This window comes from Nomascus leucogenys, chromosome 13 (genome assembly GCF_006542625.1).
Source record: "Nomascus leucogenys isolate Asia chromosome 13, Asia_NLE_v1, whole genome shotgun sequence".
Classification (NCBI taxonomy): domain Eukaryota; kingdom Metazoa; phylum Chordata; class Mammalia; order Primates; family Hylobatidae; genus Nomascus; species Nomascus leucogenys.
Window position 1 is genome coordinate 28134769 of NC_044393.1, and position 25390 is coordinate 28160158.

General features: G+C 44.1%; 1 protein-coding gene and 1 non-coding gene across 2 annotated transcripts in view; both read right to left on the minus strand.

Annotated features, from left to right (window-relative positions):
- The window catches only part of PHF20 (PHD finger protein 20), a 177071-nt gene that overhangs the window by 40985 nt on the left and 110696 nt on the right, over positions 1-25390 (minus strand). Inside the window, exon 10 of the mRNA XM_030826717.1 lies at positions 11102-11380. Coding sequence (XP_030682577.1) covers positions 11102-11380 — 279 coding nt within the window. The remainder of the gene's footprint in view (positions 1-11101; positions 11381-25390) is intronic.
- On the minus strand, positions 24300-24441 carry LOC115838184. Its single transcript, XR_004033216.1, has one exon. It is a non-coding gene; the product is annotated as a U4 spliceosomal RNA (small nuclear RNA).

The following is a 25390-nucleotide window of genomic DNA, read 5'->3' on the forward strand; positions in this document are numbered from 1 at the left end:
AGTCTCAATAAAGCTATAAAGAAAAACAACCAATTCAGTTGCATTTAGTACATTCACAATGTTGTACGACCACTTTGAAATAGTTCTAAGAACATTTCCATCACTCCAAAGTAAAACCCTTTACCATTAAGCAGTATTTCCCCTCCCCTAAACCCCTCCCCTCAGCCCCACCAACCTGCATCTGACTCCATGGGCTTATCTATTCTGGATATCTCATAAATATGGAACCATACAATATGTGACCTTTTGTGTCTGGTTTCTTTCATTTAGCATAATATTTTCAAGGATATCACGATTTTTAAAACTTTCCAAGTGATTCTGATACGGAATCAAGATATCCACAAAGCAGGTGTGGGGCAGGGTAGACAATCAGATTCCATTTTAACTAAGCACTTGTGTGCAAGGAAACCACAAATATCTCATTTAATCCTTACAACAACTTGTGTGTATATCATTCCCATTTTACAGGCAGGGAAACTGAAGCTCAGAGAGGTGAAATCACCCACCTGACATCACATAGGTATTTAAAAGCAAATTGGTCTGACTCTCCAGCACCATGTCTGCTCTGCAACCCAGGCCCCTCTCCCAAATTAGCACTTGGTAACCATCAGAAAGGAACAGTGGGCTGTGCCTACTGGCTGGCAATCCTGGAATCTATAGGTAGAGTTGATCTACTGGCTAGAGAACATAGGACTTAAGGGTATTTGAGCTCCTTAACTGTTAAAATACCCTGCAACTAGAAAGAAAGTCAACAAACATGAAAGCTGGAGAGAACTTAGACCAATTTGTAAAAGCACTCAACTCATTTTTAAAACCAAGAAACCAAGGCCCAAAGACAGTAGATTGGCAAAACATGGTCAGATGCCTTCTGAATTTCAAAAAAGCTATCAATAATGTTTACTTTTCATTGATCCTGAGAACAGGGTCTTCCCCAAACATAAAAACAAAACTCATTTTTACACAGTTTGACTACCACCGTATTATTAGCCATGGTTTCAATTCATTTAGGCAACAGATATCATGCATATACTATGCTCCAGGCACATTCTAGGGAGGAGGGATATGGCAATGAACAAAGACACCCTCTGTCCCTCACAGAGCTACATTCTATTCAGTTGGTGCAAAAGTAATTGCTGTTTTTGCCACTGAAAGTCACAGCAAAAACCACAATTACTTTTGCACCAACCTAAAAAGCTGATTGGGCAGCAAACTATGAATAGGAGGGAATTTCCTCAACTGGATAAAGAACTTCTTACTAATGGTAAGAAACTGGATGCTTTCCCCTTAAGATCAGGAACAAAGCAAGGTGCCTCTCTCACTACTCCTATTCAACATTTTACTGGAAATCTTAGCTAGCGGAATAAGTCAGAAAAGGAAATAAAAGCTCTACAGATTGAAATGGAAGAAATAACACTATCTTTGTTTGAAGATGATCTGTCTATGTAGCATATCCGAAAGAATTGATCAAAACAAAAACTGCCAGAACAGCACTTACAGCAAGGTTACAAGATACAAAGTTAATATACAACAATCTATTGCTTTTCTATATGCCAGCAATGAATAACTGGAATTTGAAATCAAGAAATAGCAAGGAGATCGGTATGGCTCCAATGGAACTGAAATTAGAATTAGGTTGAGTGAGGGAAAGAAGCAGATGGAGGTTAGCAGCAGATCATGATGAAGGGCCCTGTGAGGAAGTTGGCTTTTACTATGAGTGATTTAGGGAGCCACTGGAAGGATCTCAGCAAAGGAGGGATATTATCTGTTGTACCTTCACCCACACTCCCCCACAACACACACACAAACTGCTCCCTGATCCAGTTTTTATTTGTAAATTCAGGTTTTAGTGACCTCCAACTAAAGTAATTATACCCATCAGCTTAGTGAAATGCTAACAGAATTTATCCTGTCAGCAGCAGAACTGCCTGAGGCAGCAATATAATCTAGGTCCTAAATCCTTGAGACAGAGAGGGCAAGATGTAGAGGAAAACTGCCCAATGCTAAGGCATACCTGGTTAACTGGCTAAAGATGGTGGTCATTTGTAAACTCCAGTGGCAGAACTTGCAGGCCCTGGAGAAGACACAGAGAACTGCCCAGCAAGGACTGAGCTAAGGCAGGTGAGTCCCTGAGGAACAGGGGTAGACAAGGTGACAACAGGCAGAAATCCCCAGACTGCCAGGTGCACAGGAAGTCTCCTGCAGGGAGGCACTCCTATCTCCCACTCCAGGGCCTGGGACAGGCACTCTTCCCTGGAATCATAAAAGACAGCAGAGCCTCAAAGTGAAGAGTATGGGCTTCACAACAGATTCAAATCATGGCTCCACCACCTGCTAGAGCTGTAAATATTGGTTCAAGTTAATCCATCTCATCTGTACCTTAGTTTCTAATCTATAAATTAGGCATTATAGATGCCTAATATGCCAATATTAGAGCATCCAAATTCTTAAAACAAGTACTTCTAGACCTAAAGAATGACTTAGTCACATAATTTTAGTGGGGGACTTCAACACCCCTCTGACACAGCATTAGAAAGATCATCAAGGCAAAAAACAAAGAAATACTGGACTTAAATCCAGCAATGACAAACTACACATTCCACCCATCTGCAAATGGCAAATAATCTAAAATTGACGACATGCTTGGCCATAAACCAAGTATCAATGAATTCGAATCATTGAAATCATATCAACCACACTCTGAGACCACAGTGGAATAACAGCATAAATTAGGCATAACAGCACCCACCTCAGAGGGTTTGTTCTGGTGACTAAATAAGACAATACAAGTAACGAACGTGGAAAAGTGCCCAGCACATGAAGTACTCAAATGTCAGCTGTTATTATCTTGCTTGCAATACTCTTTCCCTGGAAAGCAGTGCTGGTCGCTGGTCTGCTGTCAGCTCTCTCTCTGGACAGCTTTACCAATTGTTCCATGACCCACAGAGCATGTACTGGCTGTAGAGCTTCCTCCCGGCTGCCCTGACTAGGTTGGACAAAGAGTGACTTCCTGCCAGGGTTCTGGATCAGAGAGCAGCTTGTCACCTAAGCAGGGTGAGGCTTTCCTCCAGGATGGCCACTTGTCCTCTCCCCAAGCCGCAGGTGTCCATCAGGAGAAATACCAGAGGCCCTCTTGCTCCTCCATACAGCTGACTCTGGAGTATTCCATTCAATCACTGACTTATGAGAGCAGAGGGACAACTGTCATCAGACTGCCGTTTCCAGGAGGGAAAAGAATAGCATCACCACCACCTATGGGGTAACTGCTTGTACACCACAGAGCTCAGCCACGAGGCTGGGACAGTGACCAGAGCATGTTCTGATCTGCACAATGGGGTGGCAGCTCAAAGGCAGAACAGAAGCAGATATGGGCTTGGAGGGGTTCTCTCTGCCTATCAGAGAAGTGGTAGTCAGGGCCTGCCACCATCATTTCACCATGTCTACCTTCCCAACTTCATCTCTTATTAGTCCCCTACCACCGGTCCCACCCAGACACCAACCTAGGACGGCCCTCCAATAATCCCTCCCTCCTCAAGCCCTGCATTTTTCTTAGCTCACGTGGTAGAGGCTGCAATACCCTTCCCAACACTATTTCTCCACTTCTTCCATAGGAAGAGTTCATGTTCCATGTTCCCTTGAGAGAGGGGTGGAAGATGTTCTGCCTATTGGATACAAGAAGTGATGTGTGGCACTTCTGGGTTGTGCCTTAAAAGAAAGGAGCATACTTTCCCTTCCCTTCCCTTCCCTTCCCAGCAGCTGAAAGATAAGCAAGACGGGGAGCCATTTTGGACGCCAAAGAAGAGCAGCACCTGGGGCAACAACGGGGAGAGAGCAAGGCCCAGGAACCTTCAGAGCCTGGTGGAACAACGGGGAGAGAGCAAGGCCCAGGGACCTTCAGAGCCTGGTGGAACAACGGGGAGAGAGCAAGGCCCAGGGACCTTCAGAGCCTGGTGGAATAACGGGGAGAGAGCAAGGCCCAGGGACCTTCAGAGCCTGGTGGAACAACGGGGAGAGAGCAAGGCCCAGGGACCTTCAGAGCCTGAGCACAACCACCATGGGTAACTTGCAGTTCACCCTGAGAGGGAAATAAACTTCTCTGATTTTAGCCAGCTATGTTGTTCTCTCTGTTATGGCACCATAATCCATATTCTAATTAAGCTCACACTGCTCTTTTTGTTTTAACGGGAGGAGAACATGCTCCTGCAATAAGGCCAGTGTAGTCCCATGAGAAAAGGTGGAGATGGCAATGAAGAGGTGCCCACTCCAGTGCCCCAAGGCTCACTTTGGCCTAAAACTGAGGTTTACCCAGGGTGAGAGCACGACTCAAACAGATGTAGCAATAAGTAATAATAAGCACAGGAGAGGCCTTCTTTGACACTAGAAAATTCTTTCTGAGCCTAACCTGTATTCAGGACTGAACTCACCTACATAGAAAGAAACCCAAGGGAGCCTGAGCTGGCTCCTGGAAGAGAATTTATTAAGTGACTCTGGTATACTGAGAAACCTCATTTGGAAAAGCAAATCTAAACTGACCTTCTAAATTCATTTTGCATCTAAAGGCTTGGCTGAGAGCAGAACCATATGAGTGACAGGATTACAGAAGGCTGGCATCAGAAGGGGCACCTTAGGGACAGGTGATTGGTTTATTCCCCTTGATGCCTCTGAACGCTTGCTATGCCTATTCCTGGCACAGGGATGCTTTTCCTCTTCCCGGCTTCTGGTCCAACTCCTATCTAGCCTCACTCCTTAAGGCATGGGTTAGTCTGCTCAGGCTGTTATAACAAAACATTACGTTATATGTGTCTTAAACAACAGATATTTCTTTATCACAGTTCTGGAGGTTGGAAACTACAAGATCAAGGTGCCAGCCTATTTGGTTCCCAGTGAGGCCCCTCTTCCCAGTTTGCAGACGGCCATCTTCTTGCTACATCCTCACATGGGGGGATAGGGGGAGCTCTCTGTTTTCTTCCTATAATGCCACTAATCCCATCATGAAGGCTCTACCCTCATGACATCATTTAAACTTAATTACTGCCAAATACCATCACACTGAGGGTTAGGACTTCAACAGATGAATTTTAGGGAGGAAGGCAGGACACAATTCAATTCACAGCAAGGCCTAACTCAAATGTCACCTTCTCCTCTGAACAGTCCAGCTCCTACCCTACAGGCAAAATCTGAATCTGTGTTCCCACAGCACTTTACATGTTCCTAACACAGAACTTAGCCTTCTCACGTTGTTTATGAGCTTTTCTCCCCACATGAAAGGGCTTGGTCTCATGCATACCTAGCTCTACATCATCACTTTAGAAATGAGGAGATCAGCCAGGCACGGTGGCTCATCTCTGTAATCCCAGCACTTCGGGAGGCCAAGGCAGGCAGATCATCTGAGGTCGGGAGTTTGAGACCGGCCTGACCAACATGGAGAAGCCCCGTCTCTACTAAAAATACAAAATTAGCCAGGCATGGTGGTGCACGCCTGTAATCCCAGCTACTCGGGAGGCTGAGGCAGGAGAATCATTTGAATCCAGGAGGCGGAGGTTGCAGTGAGCCAAGATCGCACTATTGCACTCCAGTCTGGGCAACAAGAGTGAAACTTCATCTCAAACAAAAAGAAAAAAAAAAAAGAAAGAAAGAAAGAGAGGGAGAGAGAGAAAGAAAGAAAGAAAGAAGAAAAGAAAAAAGAAAAGAAAAGAAAAGAAAAAAGAAAAGAAAAGAAAAGACATCAGATCTGTGAGGAGACCTGCCTGAGATCAGAAAGGGAACAGTGGCAGGTTGCTACTAAGATCAGTCTACAGACTCTCAGACCAGAACTACTACTTCTGCCCAACCTTACCGGCCCAGAAATTGAGGAGTCCAAAGCCAAGAAATCTCTGCAGGGTACTTTCGAGTCCCAGTGGTTTTGCTGGAAGCCCCAGGAATCTCCATCAGAGAAATCCATGAGAACCCAAGTTCGGAACCACTTGAGGCCAGGAGTTCAAGACCAGCCTGGACAACATGGCAAAACCCCATCTGTACTACAAATACAAAAATTAGCTGGGTGTGGTGGTGCATGCCTGTAATCCCAGCTACTTGGGAGGCTGAGGCAGGAGAATTGCTTGAACCCCGAAGGGGGAGGTTGCAGTGAGCCAAGGTCATGCCACTGCACTCCAGGCTGGGCAACAGAGTGAGATTCTGTCTCAAAAAAAAAAAAAAAATCAGAGCATTCAGCATAAAGGGGGTACTTTTTTACAGTTACTATTATCGCGCAGCACAAATCCTATAATATTCTGTTTTTCACTTAGGCAGAATGTCAAGTTCACACTGCCTGTAAACTAAAACACAGACTGCCTGGTATCAGAGTCCCACTGTGAAACATCTCCCCGTGAAACGTCTCCCCAGCTGAACTCCCCACACTGTCTGAAATTCCACCCTAGAGATAAGAGCTTTCTCAGAAGCCTGAGGTGAAACCAGGATACTATTAAGTTGGTTCTATTCTTTCAAATTTTTGGTTATCAGATTAGTCAAGTATCCAGTAAAACCCTGACAAACTGGGGCAAGGCTTTGATGAGAGAAAGGTAAGGGGTGATGCCTGGAACAGGGGTGCCTTCTGGAGAGCTGGGGCAGAATAAGGTGGCCACACTACAGAATCTTCAGCATACACTGCTGTGTTCACTCTCATTGATAGCCAGCTACGTGATAAACGCTGAACATGTCTACTGAGCCCCATCCACATATGATAATACCGAGGCTCTTGCTGGTTAGTGGCACAGTCAGGGCTGGTGGCCAGGCTTTCAATTTTCCATCTGGATCACAGCAAGATGGATGGTCTAGTTCCTTCGGTCTGGTAACTGCTAAACGTATCAGCAATGAGGCATGGGAGATACATTTGGGTAATCGCCATGTTGTCTAGGAGGCTGTGTCCACCTGACATGTGGGTGGGGGCACATTCCTTCCTGGCTGCACAAATCCTGCCCTCACTGAGAGGGTACAGAAATGATCAGGCTGTGCCCTCACTGAGAGGGTACAGAAATGATCAAACAGTGGGTGAGTGGTCTGTGTGGCACATTCTGCTGCCAAATTGATCAATTTTATAAAGGACCACTTTAAATAAATTAAAACATAAGGACTTAAAAAACCTTTTGGCAACAAGTTAAACCACAGGGATTTAAAAGACTCTTGTTTCCCTTAAAGCATTTTATAATTGTCCAACCCTACTAGTCTAGTGAGTAGACAGCAGGCCTTATTTTTAAAAACTGGTAAACAAAAATCTCCAATTCACCAAGAAATTTCTAAATCCCATTGAAAAGGATCCTTCAGTATTAACAGAAAGAATAAAATCCCAGGTCAGTATAATGCATGAGACCCAAGAGGGAGACATGAAAGTAGAAAATCAATTACTCAAAAAAAAAAAAAAAGAAAGAAAGGACAGGACAGGAAAGGAAAGGAAAGGAAAATCACTCAAAAAAAAAAAAAAAAAGAAAAAAGAAAAGAAAATCAGTCACTCAGGCTTCTTAATTATACCAAAATGGCAATGTTTTGTCTATTGGTTTCGTAGCTCATCAGTGGTTGGCTGAGTTCAGAACTCAGATCTCTGACTGCCTGGGTAAATACTTTCACTGAGATAAAGAGAGAGTATGTATTCAGAGTTTATTATAGGCCAGACATTTTACAAAGCATTTCCCCTTGGGTCATTTAGTGTAACAAAGTTATGAGGTAGGTAGTACTATTACCTCTATTTCACAGATGGGAAAATTGAAGTTTAGCAAGTTCTCTGCCAAGGTCCTAGAGCAAGCAAGTGGTAGAGCCTGTATTCAAACTCAGGTGAGCTGACACATATTACTCAACATAAACCAAGTCATGCAAGTACAATTAGCCAAGAATCCCAAAGCCAGGTGGTGGATCAGCATCTGGCCAGGAATACCTGCCCCACACTCAGGTGCATTATACTGAGCAAAGTCCCTCCTCAGACAATTACCATGAACAGGGAGAGGCAGAGGTACTATGTCCTAGCACAGACAGCACACACCACGATGGTCAGGCAAGCAGGACTTCCTTGGGTCCCTTGATGGCCTCCTGCCTGTCAAGCCTTAGCCTTTGGAACAACCTGACTCTGGTGGCTTTGTGCTGTCTGGGGTAGGCTGCACTCTACTTCCAGTGTTGTATCCTCATCCTGCCTAGATGTCAATCCATTACAATATCCAGTGCCTGCTATTTCTACTGGCTCCTGACACCTCAATGACCTCCATTTACTCAACATAATCTCCACTCCTTCAGTGCTGGTTGTTTCCACAGCTCTGCAGAACCCATGGGATACTGTAGTGACTCAAGATGACTCAACATAATTCCTCCTCAGTAGCACTCAGAATCCAGCTAGAGAGCTCACACAAATGTACCCAACTCAGCCACATATGGCTGGATGAGAAGGATGAAATTCTGGAAAGCAAGGGGAAGAAGGAAATCCACTTCCCCACACCAGGCCTTGAAACAGGCTTATTAAAAAGATTGGCTCACAAACTAATCACAAGAACTGAGGTTTACACCCAGAAAGAGACAGTGAAGTCTGGAGACCTGAAGAGAGTCCAACAGTGACTGAGGCAACAGATGGGATTCACAACCCATGTGCCCAGCTCCAAAACTTATGCTTTGCAGAAGCATCATTCTGTCCTTACATATTATTTAGCAAGGGAGTGATATAATCAGGTTTGTACTCTCAAAGATCGATCTGACGGCAAAATGATGGATAACCACAGTGAGTAAAGAAGGATAGGAGGAAAACTGATTAAGAAATGACCACAACAACCAGGGCAAGAGGGGAAACCTTGATTAGTGCCATGGGACTGAAAAGGAGAAGATAAATTTGGAGGTAAGTCAGATAAAAGGAAACAAACAAACATTAAAATCCTCTCAATTAGGCCGGGCGCGGTGGCTCAAGCCTGTAATCCCAGCACTTTGGGAGGCCGAGGCGGGCGGATCACAAGGTCAGGAGATCGAGACCATCCTGGCTAACAGGGTGAAACCCCGTCTCTACTAAAAATACAAAAAATTAGCCGGGCGTGTTGACGGGCGCCTGTAGTCCCTACTCGGGAGGCTGAGGCAGGAGAATGGCGTGAACCCCGGGAGGCAGAGCTTGCAGTGAGCCAAGATCGCGCCACTGCACTCCAGCCTGGGGGACAGAGCAAGACTCCGTCTCAAAAAAAATAAAAAAAATAAAAAAAAAATAAAATCCTCTCAATTACATTCATTATTTCAAGTAAAAAGCCCAATCCTTTATCTTGGTATCTCTCTGTAGTTTCTTACTGCATTTTTACCATTTCCAAGTATATGTTTTAAGCACACTTTTTTTTTTTTTTTAGACAGAGTTTTGCTCTGTCACCCAGGCTGGAGTGCAGTGTCACGATCTTGGCTCACTGCAACCTCTGTTTCCTCAAGCGATTCTCCTGCCTCAGCCTCCCGAGTGGCTGGGATTACAGGCACCTGCCACCACGCCTGGCTGATTTTTGTATTTTTAGTAGAGACGGGGTTTCACCATATCGGCCAGGCTGGTCTCGAACTCCTGACCTCAGGCGATCCAGCTCCCAAAGTACTGGGATTACAGGTGTGAGCCACCATGCCCGCCTAAGCATGCTTTTTACTGAGGCATAAAACATACACAGAAAAGTACACACAAATAAACATATAAATCAATACTTTTTCATAAATGAACACACCTGTATAACCACCATGCAGATCAGGAAACAGAACATTTCTGGAGCCCTAGAAGACTCCCTCCTGCCCAGTTTCCAGTCCTATCCACCTCCTCCCAAAGGTAACTACTGTCCTGACCTCATATACCATAGATTGTTTTTCTTACTCATTTTTGAACTTTATATAAGCAGAACCATATAATCTGTTTGAGTTTATGCCAGCTTATTTGGTTGTTGTTTTGAGATGGAGTCTCACTCAGTCGCCCAGGCTGGAGTGCAGTGGCACAATCTCGGTTCACTGCAACCTCTGCCTCCTGGGTTCAAGCAATTCTCCTGCCTCAACCTCCAGAGTAGCTGGGATTACAGGCATGCACCACCAAGCCCGGCTAATTTTTTTGTATTTTTAGTAGAGACGGGGTTTCACTATGTTAGTAAGGCTGGTCTCGAACTCCTGACCTCAGGTGATCCTCCTGCCTTGGCCTCCCAAAGCGCTGGAATTACAGGCATGAAACACTGTGCCTGGCCTCACATTATATTTCTAATGGATAATACAGCACATATAAAGTCTTGACAGCATAAATGAAGGCTGACCGCTCGGAGGGTCAGAGTTCACCTTAGTCTGCATGGCTCTGCCCCTGTCCTGAAACCTGATTGTATACTCTACTGGGAACACTGTCAGATGTCCTAGGAGTTCTGTATACCACTTAAGACCTACACATTTTAATAGAAAACCTCTAAGCCAAGAAGTAGGTAGTGATATTACAACAGCAAGTAAAAAGCTGGGAAGATTATAGAATTTATTGGAAATCCATTAATTCTTCTGAAATTCCCCTGGAAACATGTAATTTTTCAATTTCTGTAAGCTTTAGAAGATATTTCCTAAAAGGTTCTCTGTAATAAGTTAAAAATGAGATTTTATGGTAACCGCTACTACTACTATTATGGTTTCTATATGCAAAACAAACAGTGCTATTATAAATATCTTCAGTTGCACTTAAGATGAAACAGGATTCACATTCGGACCTGGCAGTAGAATCACATATCACCTTTTGGTTATCGTGCTCTTTTGTGCTGCTGGCAAGGAAAATGCACAGGTTTGGGAGAGTGGGACGATGGCACCCATGCTGCTCTGAGCACGAGTTCTCCTGCTGGCTTCTGAATGAGGTCCTTTTGCTTGACTGTCCCCACTCATACTGGAAGCAGCAAGGCCTTCAGAGGCTAAGCGACTTTTTCAAGGTAACTCTCAGTTAGGTATTCCTGCTTCCTGTAGGAAGGCTGCAGCTCCGTGGCGCAGCCCAGAGGCTCACTTAATATGTTCAGTCCTGTGGGATTCAACTGGAACAGACAAACCTAATGCCTGCTTTGTGTGTCAGAAAACACAAGCACTGTGGCCAAGCAACCAAGCCATCCATGACACAATGAAGAATGAAGATACTTACTTGGGGAACTGGCAGAGACCCGCTTCCTGGTCAGGGTCTCCTGGCTGGGCTTGTCTGAAGCTGAAGGGCCCCTGGTTTGGACATGCCTCTTTCCCGGGCTCTCCTCTGGCTCCAGTGACTTCTCCATTCCATGGAAATACTTCATGTGATAGTGCAACAGTTTGGCTTTGCGGAAAAATTTTAAACAGTCCACAACCTTGCATCTAAACTTATGGTCTAGGTCGACAGCTGGTGCATTAGATGACCCAAAATCATCTGTTTTCTTAAAAGTATTTGTTACTGAAAAAAATAAAAACAAAAGCAAAGGTTCCTTGTATTTATCCCACTTATTACAAAACATGCATTAACACATGACAACTGAGGGTGGAAGACTAGCATGCATATGTAGCCTGAGACATCAGACTGCCATTACTTCCTCAAATTACTGTTTAGAGAGAATGAAAACAACTTCAGGTCAAATAAGACTCAACTGTGATTCATCTTTAGGAAGAAGAAATCAACATGTTTATTTTAAACAGTAGTACAAGTTTTCAGGGTTTCATATACTTTAAGGAAAAATCCTTAAAAAAAAAAAAAAAAATCAAGGATCTCAGGCCAGGCAGAGCAGCTCACACTTGTAATCCTAGCACTTTGGGAGGCCAAGGCAGGTGGATCACTCGAGATCAGGAGTTCATGACCAGCCTGACCAACACGGTGAAACCCCATCTTTATTAAAAATACAAAAAAATGGGCTGGGCATGGTGGCTCACACGTGTAATCCCAGCACTTTGGGAGGCCAAGGGAGGCAGATCACCTGAGGTCAGGAGTTTGAGACCAGCCTGGCCAATATGGTGAAACCCTGCCTCTATTAAAAATACAAAAATTAGCCGGGCATGACGGCAGGTGCCTGTAATCCCAGCTACCTGGGAGGCTGAGGCAGGAGAATTGCTTGAGCCCGGGAGGTGGAGGTTGCAGTGAGTCGAGATCATGCCATTGCACTCCAGCCTGGGAGACAAGAGCAAGACTTTGACTCAAACAAAAAACAAACAGATAAAAAAATTAGCCAGGCATGGTGGAGCACACCTGTAACTCTAGCTATTTGGGAGGCTGAGGCATGATAATCGCTTGAACCCAAAGGCAGAGGTTGCAGTAAGCTGAGATCATGCCACTGCACTCCACCCTGGCCAACAGAGCCAGACTCTGTCTCAAAAAAATAATAATAAAATAAAATTAAAATTAAAAAAATCAAGGATCTCAAGCTAGCACTTGTGAGTTGGACCAGACTTACATTTACTACCATCCTGGTACCTATCTGTGTGGACAGAAATAGGGAACATTCCTCAGTATCTCTCTATGAAACCTAAGAGATTTTACGTCAGTTTTTATGCAAGGAAAGTGTAACAGTCACAAAGGTTTTAGTATTGAGTCTTTGAGATTTCAACACGTACTTTGTTTTACAATATATTTTGTCTGATCAAAAGGATCCAGAACTGGCGAGTGCAGTGGCTCATGCCTGTAATCCCAGCACGTTGGGAGGCCGAGGTGGGTGGATCACCTGAGGTCAGGAGTTCGGACCAGCCTGGACAACATGGTGAAACCCCGTCTCTACTAAAAATACAAAAATTAGCTGGGCATGGTGGCACATGCCTGTAATCCCAGCTACTCGGGAGGTTGAGGCAGAAGAATCGCTTGAACCTGGGAGGCGGAGGTTGCAGTGAGCCAAGATCACACCACCGCACTACAGCCTGGGTGACAGAGCAAGACTCTGTCTCAAAAAAAAAAAAAAAAAAACCAAAAAGGCCGGGCGTGATGGCTCACACCTGTAATCCCAACACTTTGGGAGGCCGAGGCGGGCAGATCACAAGGTCAGGAGATCAAGACCATCCTGGCTAACATGTGAAACCCCGTCTCTACTAAAAATACAAAAAAATTAGCCGGGCGTGGTGTCGGCTGCCTGTAGTCCCAGCTACCTGGAAGGCTGAGGCAGGAGAATGGCTTGAACCCAGGAGGTGGAGTTTGCAGTGAGCCGAGATCGCACCACTGCACTTGAGCCTGGGTAACAGAGCAAGACTCCGTCTCAAAAAAAAAAAAAAAGGGATCCAGAATAGGAGGAATAAGTTCTAGCATTCTACAGCACTATGGGGGGAACTATAATTAATAACAATTTATTGTATATTTTCAAATAGCTAGAAAAGCAGATTTTGAATGTTCTGAACACAAAGAAATAAATGCTCAAGGTGATGGATTTGCTAATTATCCTGATTTAATCATTATACATTGTATACATGTAAGGAAATATCACTGTACTGCATGAATATGTAAAATTATTACATGTCAATTAAAAATAATAATAAATGAGGCCAAGGCAAGAGGATCACTTGAGGCCAGAATCCTTAAGACCAGTGTAGACAACTCAGCAAGACCCCATCTCTAAAAAAAAAAAATTTTTTTTAATTAGCCAGGCATGATGGCATGTGCCTATAGTTCTAGCTACCCAGGAAGCTCAGGTGGGAGGATCCCTTGAGTCCAGCAGGTTGAGGCTGCAGTGAGCCATGACTGCACCATTGCACTCCAGCCTGGGCAACAAAGAAAGACCCTGTCTCAAAAATGAATGAATAACAATAATAATAAATGCAAAACAAACAACAACAAAAAGGACCCAGAGACTGCAAGAAAAACCAACTAACTAAATGGAGGTGGAAAGCATAAGGAGGACTCATAGGACTCAATGATCAATTTCAAAGAAACAATAAAAGCATGACCCTAAAAGACAAATAAGCAGAAGGCAATAGTCGGTCAGGCACCAATGACAAAAAGTAAACCCATCACATGGACTTTTTTTTTTTTTTTTTGAGATGGAGTCTCGCTCTTGTTGCCCAGGCTGGAGTGCAATGGTGAGATCTCGGCTCGCTGCAACCTCCACCTCCCCAGTTCAAGCGATTCTCCAGCCTCAGCCTCCCAAGTAGCTGGGATTATAGATGCCCACCACCATGTCCAGTTTTTTTTTTTTTTTTTTGTAGCTTTAGTAGAGACTGGTCCAGGCTGGTCTCGAACTCCTGACTTCAAGGGATCTGCCCGCCTCAGCCTCCCAGAGTGCTGGAATTACAGGCATGAGCCACCGCCCCCAGGCCACAAGAATCTCTTGTGTGTTAGAAATGCAGTTTATTGAGGACTCCCTTTAGAATGTCTTCCCACCAACAAAAAATCACATTAAGTCACTCCTATGCTACAGATTTGGTCACCCAAGAATATATTATATTAAATGGACCTTTTTTAAAAAAAAAAAAATTAGGGGCTGGGCGCGGTGGCTCACGCCTGTAATCTCAGCACTTTGGGAGGCCGAGGCGGGCAGATCACGAGGTCAGGAGATCGAGACCATCCTGGCAAACACAGTGAAACCCCGTCTCTACTAAAAATATAAAAAATTATCCAGGCGGGGTGGCGGGCGCCTGTAGTCCCAGCTACTCGGGAGGCTGAGGCAGGAGAATGGCGTGAACCCCGGGGGGGTGGAGCTTGCAGTGAGCCGAGATCGCGCCACTGCACTCCAGCCTGGGCAACAGCGAGACTCTGTCTCAAAAAATAAAATAAAATAAAATAAATAAATAAAAATAAAAAATTAGGAATTCAGTGTGCAATGAATGGCCCTTTCTTGAGCCTGGGTGACAGAGCAAGACTCCGTCTCAAAAAAAAAAAAAAAAAAAAAAAGGGATCCAGAATAAGAGGAATAAGTTCTAGCATTCTACAGCACTGGGGGGAACTATAATTAATAACAATTTATTGTATATTTTCAAATAGCTAGAAAAGCAGATTTTGAATGTTCTGAACACAAAGAAATAAATGCTCAAGGTGATGGATTTGCTAATTATCCTGATTTAATCATTATACATTGTATACATGTAAGGAAATATCACTGTACTGTATGAATATGTAAAATTATTACATGTCAATTAAAAATAATAATAAATGAGGCCAAGGCAAGAGGATCACTTGAGGCCAGAATCCTTAAGACCAGTGTAGACAACTCAGCAAGAGTTGATTTAATCAAATTTTTTGGAAACACAATCACACAATCTCCACTGGAAGCAGGTAGCCTGTTAAACCTTTGGTAAGTATTATGATTATTTTTTCAAGTGTCATCCCATAATCAGAAGTAATTTAAAAATTCTTAAATTTGATTTAAATTATACTCTACACTTCAAAATTAGGTTTGGTGGTCTGAAGGATGCTGTTATAGAGCCAATTTAAACCAACAAAAACCTATACACACACACATTCCAAAGCAGAATGCCTTAAAATCACTTTCTACCTATAACAAGAGATATAAAAGACGCCAGATCAATTAGTTGCAGGTAAGAGAAGAAAAAGTTGGCCAGGCACGGTGGCTCACGCCTGTAATCCTAGCACTTTGGGAGACCAAGATGGGCGGATCATATGAGGTCAGGAATTACAGACCAGCCTGGCTAACATGGTGAAACCCCATTTCTACTAAAAACACAAAAAATTAGCTGGGCGTGGTGGCATGCGTCTATAATCCCAGCAACTCCAGAGGCTGAGGCAGGAGAATCGCTTGAACCCGGGAGGCGAAGGTTGCAGTAGCTGAGATCGTGCCATTGCATTCTGGCTTGGGTAACAAGAGCGAAACTCTGTCTCAAAAAAAAAAAAAAAAGAGGAGAAGCAAAAGTGACACGATGTGAAATAGAATACACACTTCTTAGACAAATAATTGGACAGGAAAAATACGTCAGTGGAGAAGTTCAAAACACAAACCTTTAATACATCCAATTCTTTCCTAAAACAAAAAATAGTTTATTTGGAATATCCTTCTCTTGATCTATATCAGGTTAAATCATATAAACTTGCCATTTTGTAGATTAAAAAAGACTAAGGCTGGAACCCTGTGCAGTAGCTCATGACTATAATTCCAGCACTTTGGGAAGCTGAGGCAGGCAGATCACTTGCAGTCAGGAGTTCAAGACCAGCCTGGCCAACATGGCAAAAGCCCATCTCTAAAATACAAAAATTAGCAGGGCATGGTGGCTCACACCTGTAATCCCAGCACTTTGAGAGGGTGAGGTGGGCAGATCACTTGAGGTCAGGAGTTTGAGACCAGCCTGGCCAACATGGTAAAACCTCGTCTCAAATAAAATTATAAAAATTAGCCAGGCATGGTGGCACATGCCTGTAGTCCCAGCTACTTGGGAAGCTGAGGTGGAAGAATTGCTTGAACCCAGGAGGCAGAGGTTGCAGTGGGTCAAGATCACGCCACTGTACCCCAGCCTGGGCAACAGAGCAAGACTTTGTCTCAAAAAAAAAGAAGAAGAAAAATTAGCTGGGCATGGTGGTGCACGCCTGTAGATCCAGCTTACTCAGGAGGCTGAGGCAGGAGAATCACTTGAACCAGAAGGTGGAGATTGCAGTGAGCCGAGATCGTGCCGTTGCACTCCAGCCTGGGTGATAAGAGTGAGACTCCGTCTCAAAAACAAAAAAACTTTGCACTCTTGTATATACACAATGGTCATCTACATAAAGCAAACAGCACAGGGGCTAAGTGTGGGTTCTGCAGCTGGACAGCCTATTTCAAAACCGAGTTCTTCCACCTACACCCCTTGCCTCAGTTTCCTCATGTGCAGGATGGAGACAATAATGGTAACAACTTCGCTGAGTTGTGACAATTAAATAAATTACATGCAAAGAGCCTGGAAAGGTGTATGGCACATAAGTGCTCAATATTGCCTACTATGACTATTCAATGTCATTTTAAATTTCAGGAATTAACCTGATCATAAGCAGAAGAGGGGAAGTGTCCACCACCCACAGCCTCACTGCATGCTCATGCCAGAGGCAGTATGGTATAATACAAAAAGCACAACGTTAAATCCCAGATCCACCTTTCATTAGCAGCATAAATTAGCTGTGCAAGCTAGTCTAATTATCTAGATTCTTAAGGGAAGAATACCACCTATTTCAAAGATTTGGAGAAAAGGTTATGGATAATGTATGTACTTAACACAAAGTAGGTGATCAACACATGGAAGCCATTATCATTTCAAATATAAAATACATCACAAGCAGGCTTATGTTATTTCTGGAACATGGCTGGAGACAGCTATTATAATTATCAACCAAGTGTGAAACATTTCTTCAACCAGTCTTCATATGCCCTGGCTGGGACACATATCACCCTGAAAGCACTTCATTTTGTCTACGTCCTCCTGAAAGTGTGAAATTCAAAACCAACCACAAGGTTCCTAGTATGACTATTCACATTTCAGTGGGATTATTATCTCCACCTTTTGGGACATCTTTTATTATGACATCTAAAGATTTTCTTTTTTAATACTCACTTTATACAATGCAGGATAGTACCAAGCTTGTTCCACCAAAATACTGAACATTGTTTTATCTTTTTAAAACATAAATAACAGTACATGTTGGCGGGGCACAGTGGCTCATGCCTGTAATCCCAGCATTTTGGGAAGCCAAGGCAGGCAGATCACCTGAGGTCAGGAGTTCAAGACCAGCCTGGCCAACATGGTGAAACCCCATCTCCACTAAAAATACAAAAAATTAGCCGGGCGTGGTGGCAGGTGCCTGTAATCCCAGCTATTCGAGGGGCTGAGGCTGAAGAATCGCTTGAACCTGCTAGGTGGAGGTTGCAATGAGCTGCGATCACACCATTGCACTGCAGCCTGGGCAACAAGAGCCAAACTCTGTCTGAAAACAAAAGGAAAAAAGAAAAAAGACATGGCCGGCTGGGAGTGGTGGCTCACGCCCTGTAATCCCAGGACTTTGGGAGACTGAGGTGGGTGAATCACTTGAGGTAAGGAGTTCAAGACAAGCCTGGCCAACATGGCAAAACCCCATCTCTACTAAAAATACAAAAATTAGCTAGGTGTGGTGGTGCATGCCTGTAATCCCAGCTACCTGGGAGGCTGAGGCAGGAGAATTGCTTGAACCCAGGAGGCGGAGGTTGCAGTGAGCCAAGATCACACCACTGACCTGGGTGACAAGAGTGAAACTCCGTCTCAAAAAAAAAAAAAAAAAGAAAGCCATGGCCAAGCTATCTGTCGAAAGATAGATATGACTGGGCTAATAATCAGACTAATAATCTGCCAATCCAGTAAACCTTTCAAAGCAAGCGAGTTTAGTTTACAGGATAAAAACTCCCCCTGTAAAAGCAAAATCCTTGATTCCTCACAGCTAAGCAAAAGTTAGTACAGCTGAAACTCCAAAGGAGAGCAAGCTTGGCACTCGGGTGGACCAGCTGCCTCTGACAGGCAGTACTGGGATCAGAGAGGCTCAGGTGAGCATGGATGCTCCTCAGGAGGGAAGACACTGCTAGGTGTCACTATCACAAAGACCCTGGCCAAACCAAAGGCTCTTTTCAATTTGGCAACACTAAGACAAAGTAGTTTCTGTTTTCTCTGATGGAATAAACATCAAAAGAAGATTTGGGCATTACAAATCTTTAACCATGGAAACTCAGGAAGTAAGATTTCCCAGTGAAATCAGTGAAGTATAACTCACTGTGATACAAGCAAGCTCTTCTGATTACAAGCCAGTTGATAATCTACCCTGCACTGCTGGAAAAAACAATCAACACAAGCATCGGAGTGAGAAAAGCTGCAAACAGGATATGAATCAGTTATGCATAATAGCCTGTGATAAAATCTGACAAATTACACAATTTGCTATCATTTCAGAACCACAAATCAAAAAGTAGATTCTTCCAGAAGTAGAGCTCTAAAGAAAAAAAAGTAGATAAAAATATTATATATGAATAAAATTTTTTTGTTTTGTTTTGTTTTGTTTTGTTTTTTGAGACGGAGTCTCGCTCTGTTGCCCAGGCTGGAGTGCAGTGGCGCAGTCTTGGCTCACTGCAAGCTCCGCCTCCCGGGCTCACGCCATTCTCCTGCCTCAGCCTCTCCGAGTAGCTGGGACTACAGGCGCCCGCCACCACGCCCAGCTAATTTTTTTTTGTATTTTTAGTAGAGACGGGGTTTCACCATGGTCTCGATCTCCTGACCTCGTGATCCACCCGCCTCGGCCTCCCAAAGTGCTGGGATTACAAGCGTGAGCCACCACGCCCGGCCAAAATGTTTATGCTAACTTTTTAATGATGAGAAAATGTTTGGGATATGTTAAATTATAATACAAGAAAAAAGGTCAGACGTGGTGGCTCATGCCTGTAATCCCAACACTTCGGCAGGCTGAGGCAGGTGGATCACCTGAGGTCAGGAGTTCGAGACCAGCCTGACCAGCATGGTGAAACCCCATCTCTACTAAAAATACAAAATTGGCCTGGTGCGGTGGCTCACACCTGTAATCCCAGCACTTTGGGAGGCCGAGGCAGGCAGATCATTTGAGGTCAGGAGTTCAAGACCAGCCTGACCAACGGGGTGAAACCCCGTCTCTACTAAAAATACGGAAAAAAAAAAAAAAAAATCAGCCAGGCATGGTGGTGCATGCCTGTAGTCCCAGCTACTCAGGAGGCTGAAGCAGGAGAATCGCTTGAACCTGGGAGGCAAAGGTTGCAGTGAACCAATATCGCGCCACTGTACTTGAAACTGGGCGACAGAGCGAGACTGTCACCCGCTAAAAAAAAAAAAAAAAAAAAAAAAAAAATTAGCTGGGGGTGGTGGCGGATGCCTGTAATCCCAGCTTCTCAGGAGGCTGAGGCAGGTGAATCGCTTGAACCCGGTAGGCGGAGGTTGCAGTGAGCTGAGATTGCGCCATTGCACTCCAGCCTGGGCAACAGAGTGACAAACTCTGTCTCAAAAAGTAAATAAATAAATAAATAATATTAAAAAATAGAACAACAAAAAAGACACATAAACACCAAGACTTAAACGCAATGGTCCCTTTCTCGTTAAGGTTTTGCAAATTGGACTATTTTACTTTTGAACCCAAATATTTAGAGACATGAAAAATTATATTTTCCAGACTTCACAACCTTATCCTAATTTTTGCACAGCCAAAAGGAGACCTCTGTATGCACAATAAAAGCTGCCAGTTCAGCCAGTCTAGGCCATGTGGTTCCCTCTATTTGGCATGTTGTTCCCACATGCAAACCAAGTCTTGCTCATCCTTCAAATACCACCTCCTTGCACAATGCCTTCACCCTAGTCTTTCAGCAGAAAAGATTCTGTCCTGCCTTGAAGAATTCCTGTAAGTACTTTATGGATCCTATAGTCCTTCCCTTTCTATTTGTATAACAGTTGGTTTTGTTCATTCCTTTTTCTAAAATGTTGAAATACCCAATGTGCTGCTTTTGTTTTTTTTTTTTTTTTTTTTTTTTGACACAGAGTCTCTCTCTGTGGCCCAGGCTGGAGTGCAGTGGCGTGATCTCAGCTCACTGCAACCTCCGCCTCCCGGGTTCAAGCGATTCTTCTGCCTCAGCCTCCCAAGTAGCTGGGATTACAGGCACCCACCATCACGCCCGGCTAATTTTTGTATTTTTAGTACAGACCAGGTTTCGTCATTTACGACAGGCTGGTCTCAAACTCCTGACTGCAGGTGATCCACCCACCTTGGCCTCCCAAAGTGCTGGGATTACAGGCATGAGCCACTGTATCTGGCCTGGAATGTGCTGCATTCTTTACTTCTCTTACTTATGTTAGTGTACTGTCACATCAAACATGGGAGCTAGCCTCTCCAAGACTGTTTCCTCATTGTTAAATGGAATAAGAATACTTATTTCACAACTCTCCTATATGTTTCCATGAGGCAGTTAAAGACAAAACCCAGTTTTGTTTTGTTTTGTTTTATTTTTGTTTGTTTTGTTTTTGGGACAGAGTCTCACTCTCTCACCCAGGCTGAAATGCAGTGGAGCGATCTCGGGTCACTGCAACCTCCACCCCCCGGGTTCAAGCGATTCTCCTACCTCAGCCTCCCGAGTAGCTAGGATTAGAGGCGTGTGCCACCATGCCCAGCTAATTAATTTGTATTTTTAGTAGAGATGGGGTTTCACCCTGTTGGCCTGGATGGCCTTGAATTCCTGACCTCAGGTGATCTGCCCACTTTGGCTTCCTGAAGTGTTGGGATTACAAGGCGTGAGCCACCACGCCTGGCCACAAAACCCACTATTAACAGCAAGAGGTTACTTGAATATTATTTGTCATTATTGTTGTCACTGACCTCACAGTTGTTTGCTCAAAACAATCAAAGTTATGCATAATTCTAGCCAAGGGACCATGTGTCACTGGTACAATCTGCAAAATTCTAACATCTAATTGCCCTCCTTTATTAATCAAACAATGAAGGACTAGTGGTAATTAACAAAATCACAATAGGAACATTAAAATTATGTATTCAGAAAAAATATTCTACATTTTAGGCCGGGCGCAGTGGCTCACACTTGTAATCCCAGCACTTTGGGAGGCCAAGGCGGGCAGATCGCAAGGTCAGGAGATTGAGACCACGGTGAAACCCCGTCTCTACTAAAAATACAAAAAAAAAAAAATTAGCCGGGCGTGGTGGCGGGCGCCTGTAGTCCCAGCTACTCGGAGAGGCTGAGGCAGGAGAATGGCGTGAACCCAGGAGGCGGGGCTTACAGTGAGCCGAGATTGCGCCACTGCACTCCAGCCTGGGCGACAGAGCGAGACTCCGTCTCAAAAAAAAAAAAAAAAAAAAAAAAAAATTCTACATTTTAAAATAGGCCAGGCGTAGTGGCTCACACCTGTAATTCCAGCACTTTGGGAGGCCAAGGTGGGTGGATAACTTGAGCCCAGGAGTTCAAGACCAGCCTGAGCAACACAGTGAGACCCCATCTCTACGAAAAAATACAAAAAGTAGATGGGTGTGGTGGCATGCACCCATAGTTTCAGCCACTCAGGAGACTGAGGCAGGAGGATCGGCTGAACCCAGGAGGTCGATGCAGCAGTGAGCTGTGATCCTACCACTGTACTCCAGCTTGGGCAACAGAGTGAGAGAGAACTGTCTCAAAAATAAATAAATAGGGCCGGGGGTGGTGGCTCATGCCTGTAATCCCAGCACTTTGGGAGGCCAAGGTGGGTGGATCACTTGAGGTCAGGAGTTCAAGACCAGCCTGGACAACATGAGGAAACCCTGTCTCTACCAAAAAATATAAAAATTAGCCAGGCATGGTGGTGCATGCTTGCAGTCCCAGCTACTCGGGAGGCTAAGGTGGGAGAATCACTTGAACCTGGGGACGGAGGTTGCAGTGAGCTGAGATTGTACCGCTGAGGCTCCAGCCTAAGCAACAGAGTGAGACCCTGTCTCAAAAATAATTTAAAAATAATAATAAATAAATAAATTAAGAAACAGAATATGCATGGTATAACTATGTGAAATAAAACTCAAAATATGGCCAAGCACAGTGGCTCATGCGTGTAATCTCAGCACTCTAGGAGGCTGAGGCAGGCAGATCACTTGAGGTCAGGAGTTGAAGACCAGCCTGGCCAAGATGGTGAAACTCTGTCTCTACTAAAAATCCAAAAATTTATCTGGGCGTGGTGGCGTGTGCCTGTTGTCCCAGCTACTCGGGAGGCTGAGGCACGAAAATTGCTTGAACCCAGGAGGTGGAGGTTGCAGTGAGCTGAGATTGTGCCACTGCACTCCAGCCTGGGTGACAGAGTGAGACTCTGCCTCAAAATAAAAATAAAAATAAAAAATAAAACTCAAAATATTATGAGCAAAATAGAAAATTATATATAGGGCCGGGCACGGTGGCTCATGCCTATAATCTCAGCACTTTGGGAGGACAAGGTGGGCAGATCACAAGGTCAGGAGTTCAAGACTAGCCTGGCTACCATGGCAAAACCCCGTCTCTACTAAAAATACAAAAGTTAGCTGGGTGTGGTAGGGTGCACCTATAATCCCAGCTACTCGGGAGGCTGAGGCAGGAGAATCGCTTGAGCCCAGAGGCAGAGGTTGCAGTGAGTCAAGATTGTGCCAGTGCACTCCGGCCTAGGTGACACAGCGAGACTCCATTTCAAAAAAAAAAAAAAAAAAAACAAAAAACAAAAAAAGAAACTAAGAGGGCCACTGGTTGTCAAATGGGCCTGCTGGGCCAGAGTCTACATAAATCCCAGTCTCACACACAGGTGTGTATTCCCCTATGGGAGGACAGTTCATTCAGAACATACATGGCAGCAGCTGGTGACACCAGTAAGTGACATCATCCACTCTTAGCATACTAATATGGTTCTTGTCAACATGAGAGCAGTTACTCAGAGACAGAGGGCAGAAGACATGTAAATTATTATTAAAAAAAAAAAAAAAGAGAGATGAGGGTCTCCCTATGTTGCCCAGGGCTGATCTCCAACTCCTTGGCTCAAGTGATCCTCCTGCCTCAGCCTCCCAGAGTGCTGGGATTACGGGCATGAGCCACCATGCCCAGAAGAAAATATTGTAAATTAAATCCTAAAAGGTACTGGTTCAAAAGTGAGAGGGAACTCAATTACTCTTGGGATAAGGTCATCTACTGAAACCAGTTTACTCCTCTTTTAAAAGCAGTATGAAAATCACTATTTTCAAGTAGTTACTGGTATTATCATTTACCTGCTCTGTCCTCTCTCTCCTGTTTAACAAATTATTGTTTGGAGGAATCAAGAAATAGCACAGAGCTCTCTCCTGGGCATGCAGGCTAAAAATCTCAAGAGTCACCCTTTGCTCTTGTTGCTCCTAAATTACTACTATACTTTGGTATGTGCAGAGAAAAACAGTCCACAAATTTTGCTTTTAATAATGGTAACCCTAGGCCGGGTGTGGTGGCTCGCACCTGTAATCCCAACACTTTGGGAGGTCAAGGTGGGTGGATCACCTGAGGTCGGGAGTTGGAGACCAGCCTGACCAACATGGAGAAACCCCATCTCTACTAAAAAATACAAAATTAGCCAGGCATGGTGGTGCAAGCCTATAATCCCAGCTACTCAGGAGGCTGAAGCAGGAGGATTGCTTGAACCAGGGAGGCGGAAGTTGCAGTGAGCCGAGATTGTGCCGTTGCACTCCAGCCTGGGCAACAAGAGCGAAACTCTGTCTCAACTAAAAAAAAAAAAAAAAAAAAAAAAAAGAAAGAAAAAAAAAAAGGTAACCCTAAGCAGTGTTTTCTTTATCTATTTTCGTGGGAGGGTGTGGAGTTAAACCCTAAAATGTTTCCTAATAATCCCTGCCTCCTGGTATTCATGCCCTGATATACTCTCTTCCTCTTGAGTGAGGGCAGAACCTGTAACTTCTTTTTTTTTTTTTTTAATTCAGTCTCTGTAGAGATGTCAAAAATTGCCATTGCCAGCCTATGTTGCAAGTTGTCACCGCGGTGTATTGGGAAAAGTTTTCAATTATTTTAATAATCATGCCTCGGATAAACCTCATTGGCTAGGATACTGCCACTGGGCAAAGCTGTAACCTGTCTCTAACAGAATATGGCAAAGGAGACAGCATGTCACTTTCATGATTGTATTAGGTAAGACTACAGTGTCTGTCTTCCTAGGAAACACTCTTCCTTGCTGTCTTAGTGAAACAAGCTGCTACATTGTGAGCTACTGTATGTGAGGCAAGGAACTGAGTGCACCAGCAAAAACCAAGGCCCTCAGTCTGACAGTCTACAAGGACTGAATGCCGCCACCCATCAGGTAAGCCTGGAACCCTCCCAAGTAGAGTGCTCAGATGAGAACACAGCCTGAGCCAACCCTTGGATTGTAAGCTTGCAGAGGACCTGGCTAAGCTATGCTTGAACTCCTCACCCACAGAAACTGTGAGAAAACAAATGTGTTGTTTCAGCTACTATATTTGTGGTAATACTGTCACACAGCAATAGATAATATAGAGTGGGATCAGTAGCTCACTCATTTTCTATATATACTTGAGTAATGTTTTATACTTTTCCTTTTTTAGTAAGCATACACTATGTTTATACTAAAAAAAAGTTTGTAAATTGTTTTCTGAAACTTGGCTGACCTCGTGATCCGCCCGCCTCGGCCTCCCAAAGTGCTGGGATTACAAGCGTGAGCCACCGCGCCTGGCCTTTTTGTCATTTTTTTAACCCATGCTGCATAGATGTATAAATCTAAATTATTTCCAAATAAAAACTTCCTAAAAATATATTCAGGAAAAAATATGCATCTACATACGTAGGAAAAATACTTTGAAGCCACAAATATTTAAGTGGAAGGAAAGGAACCACACCAACATACAGTCCTGGTGAACATTTCAAGGCTAGCCCTTAGAATGCAGATCTCTGCACTAAACCCCCACAAAAATCACTGAGCACTCATTCCACAAGGTGGCAGAGCTGCCCCAAATGCCAGAGTTAGGTTGGAACAGCTAGCTCTAGACTAGATGTGTTGCCCT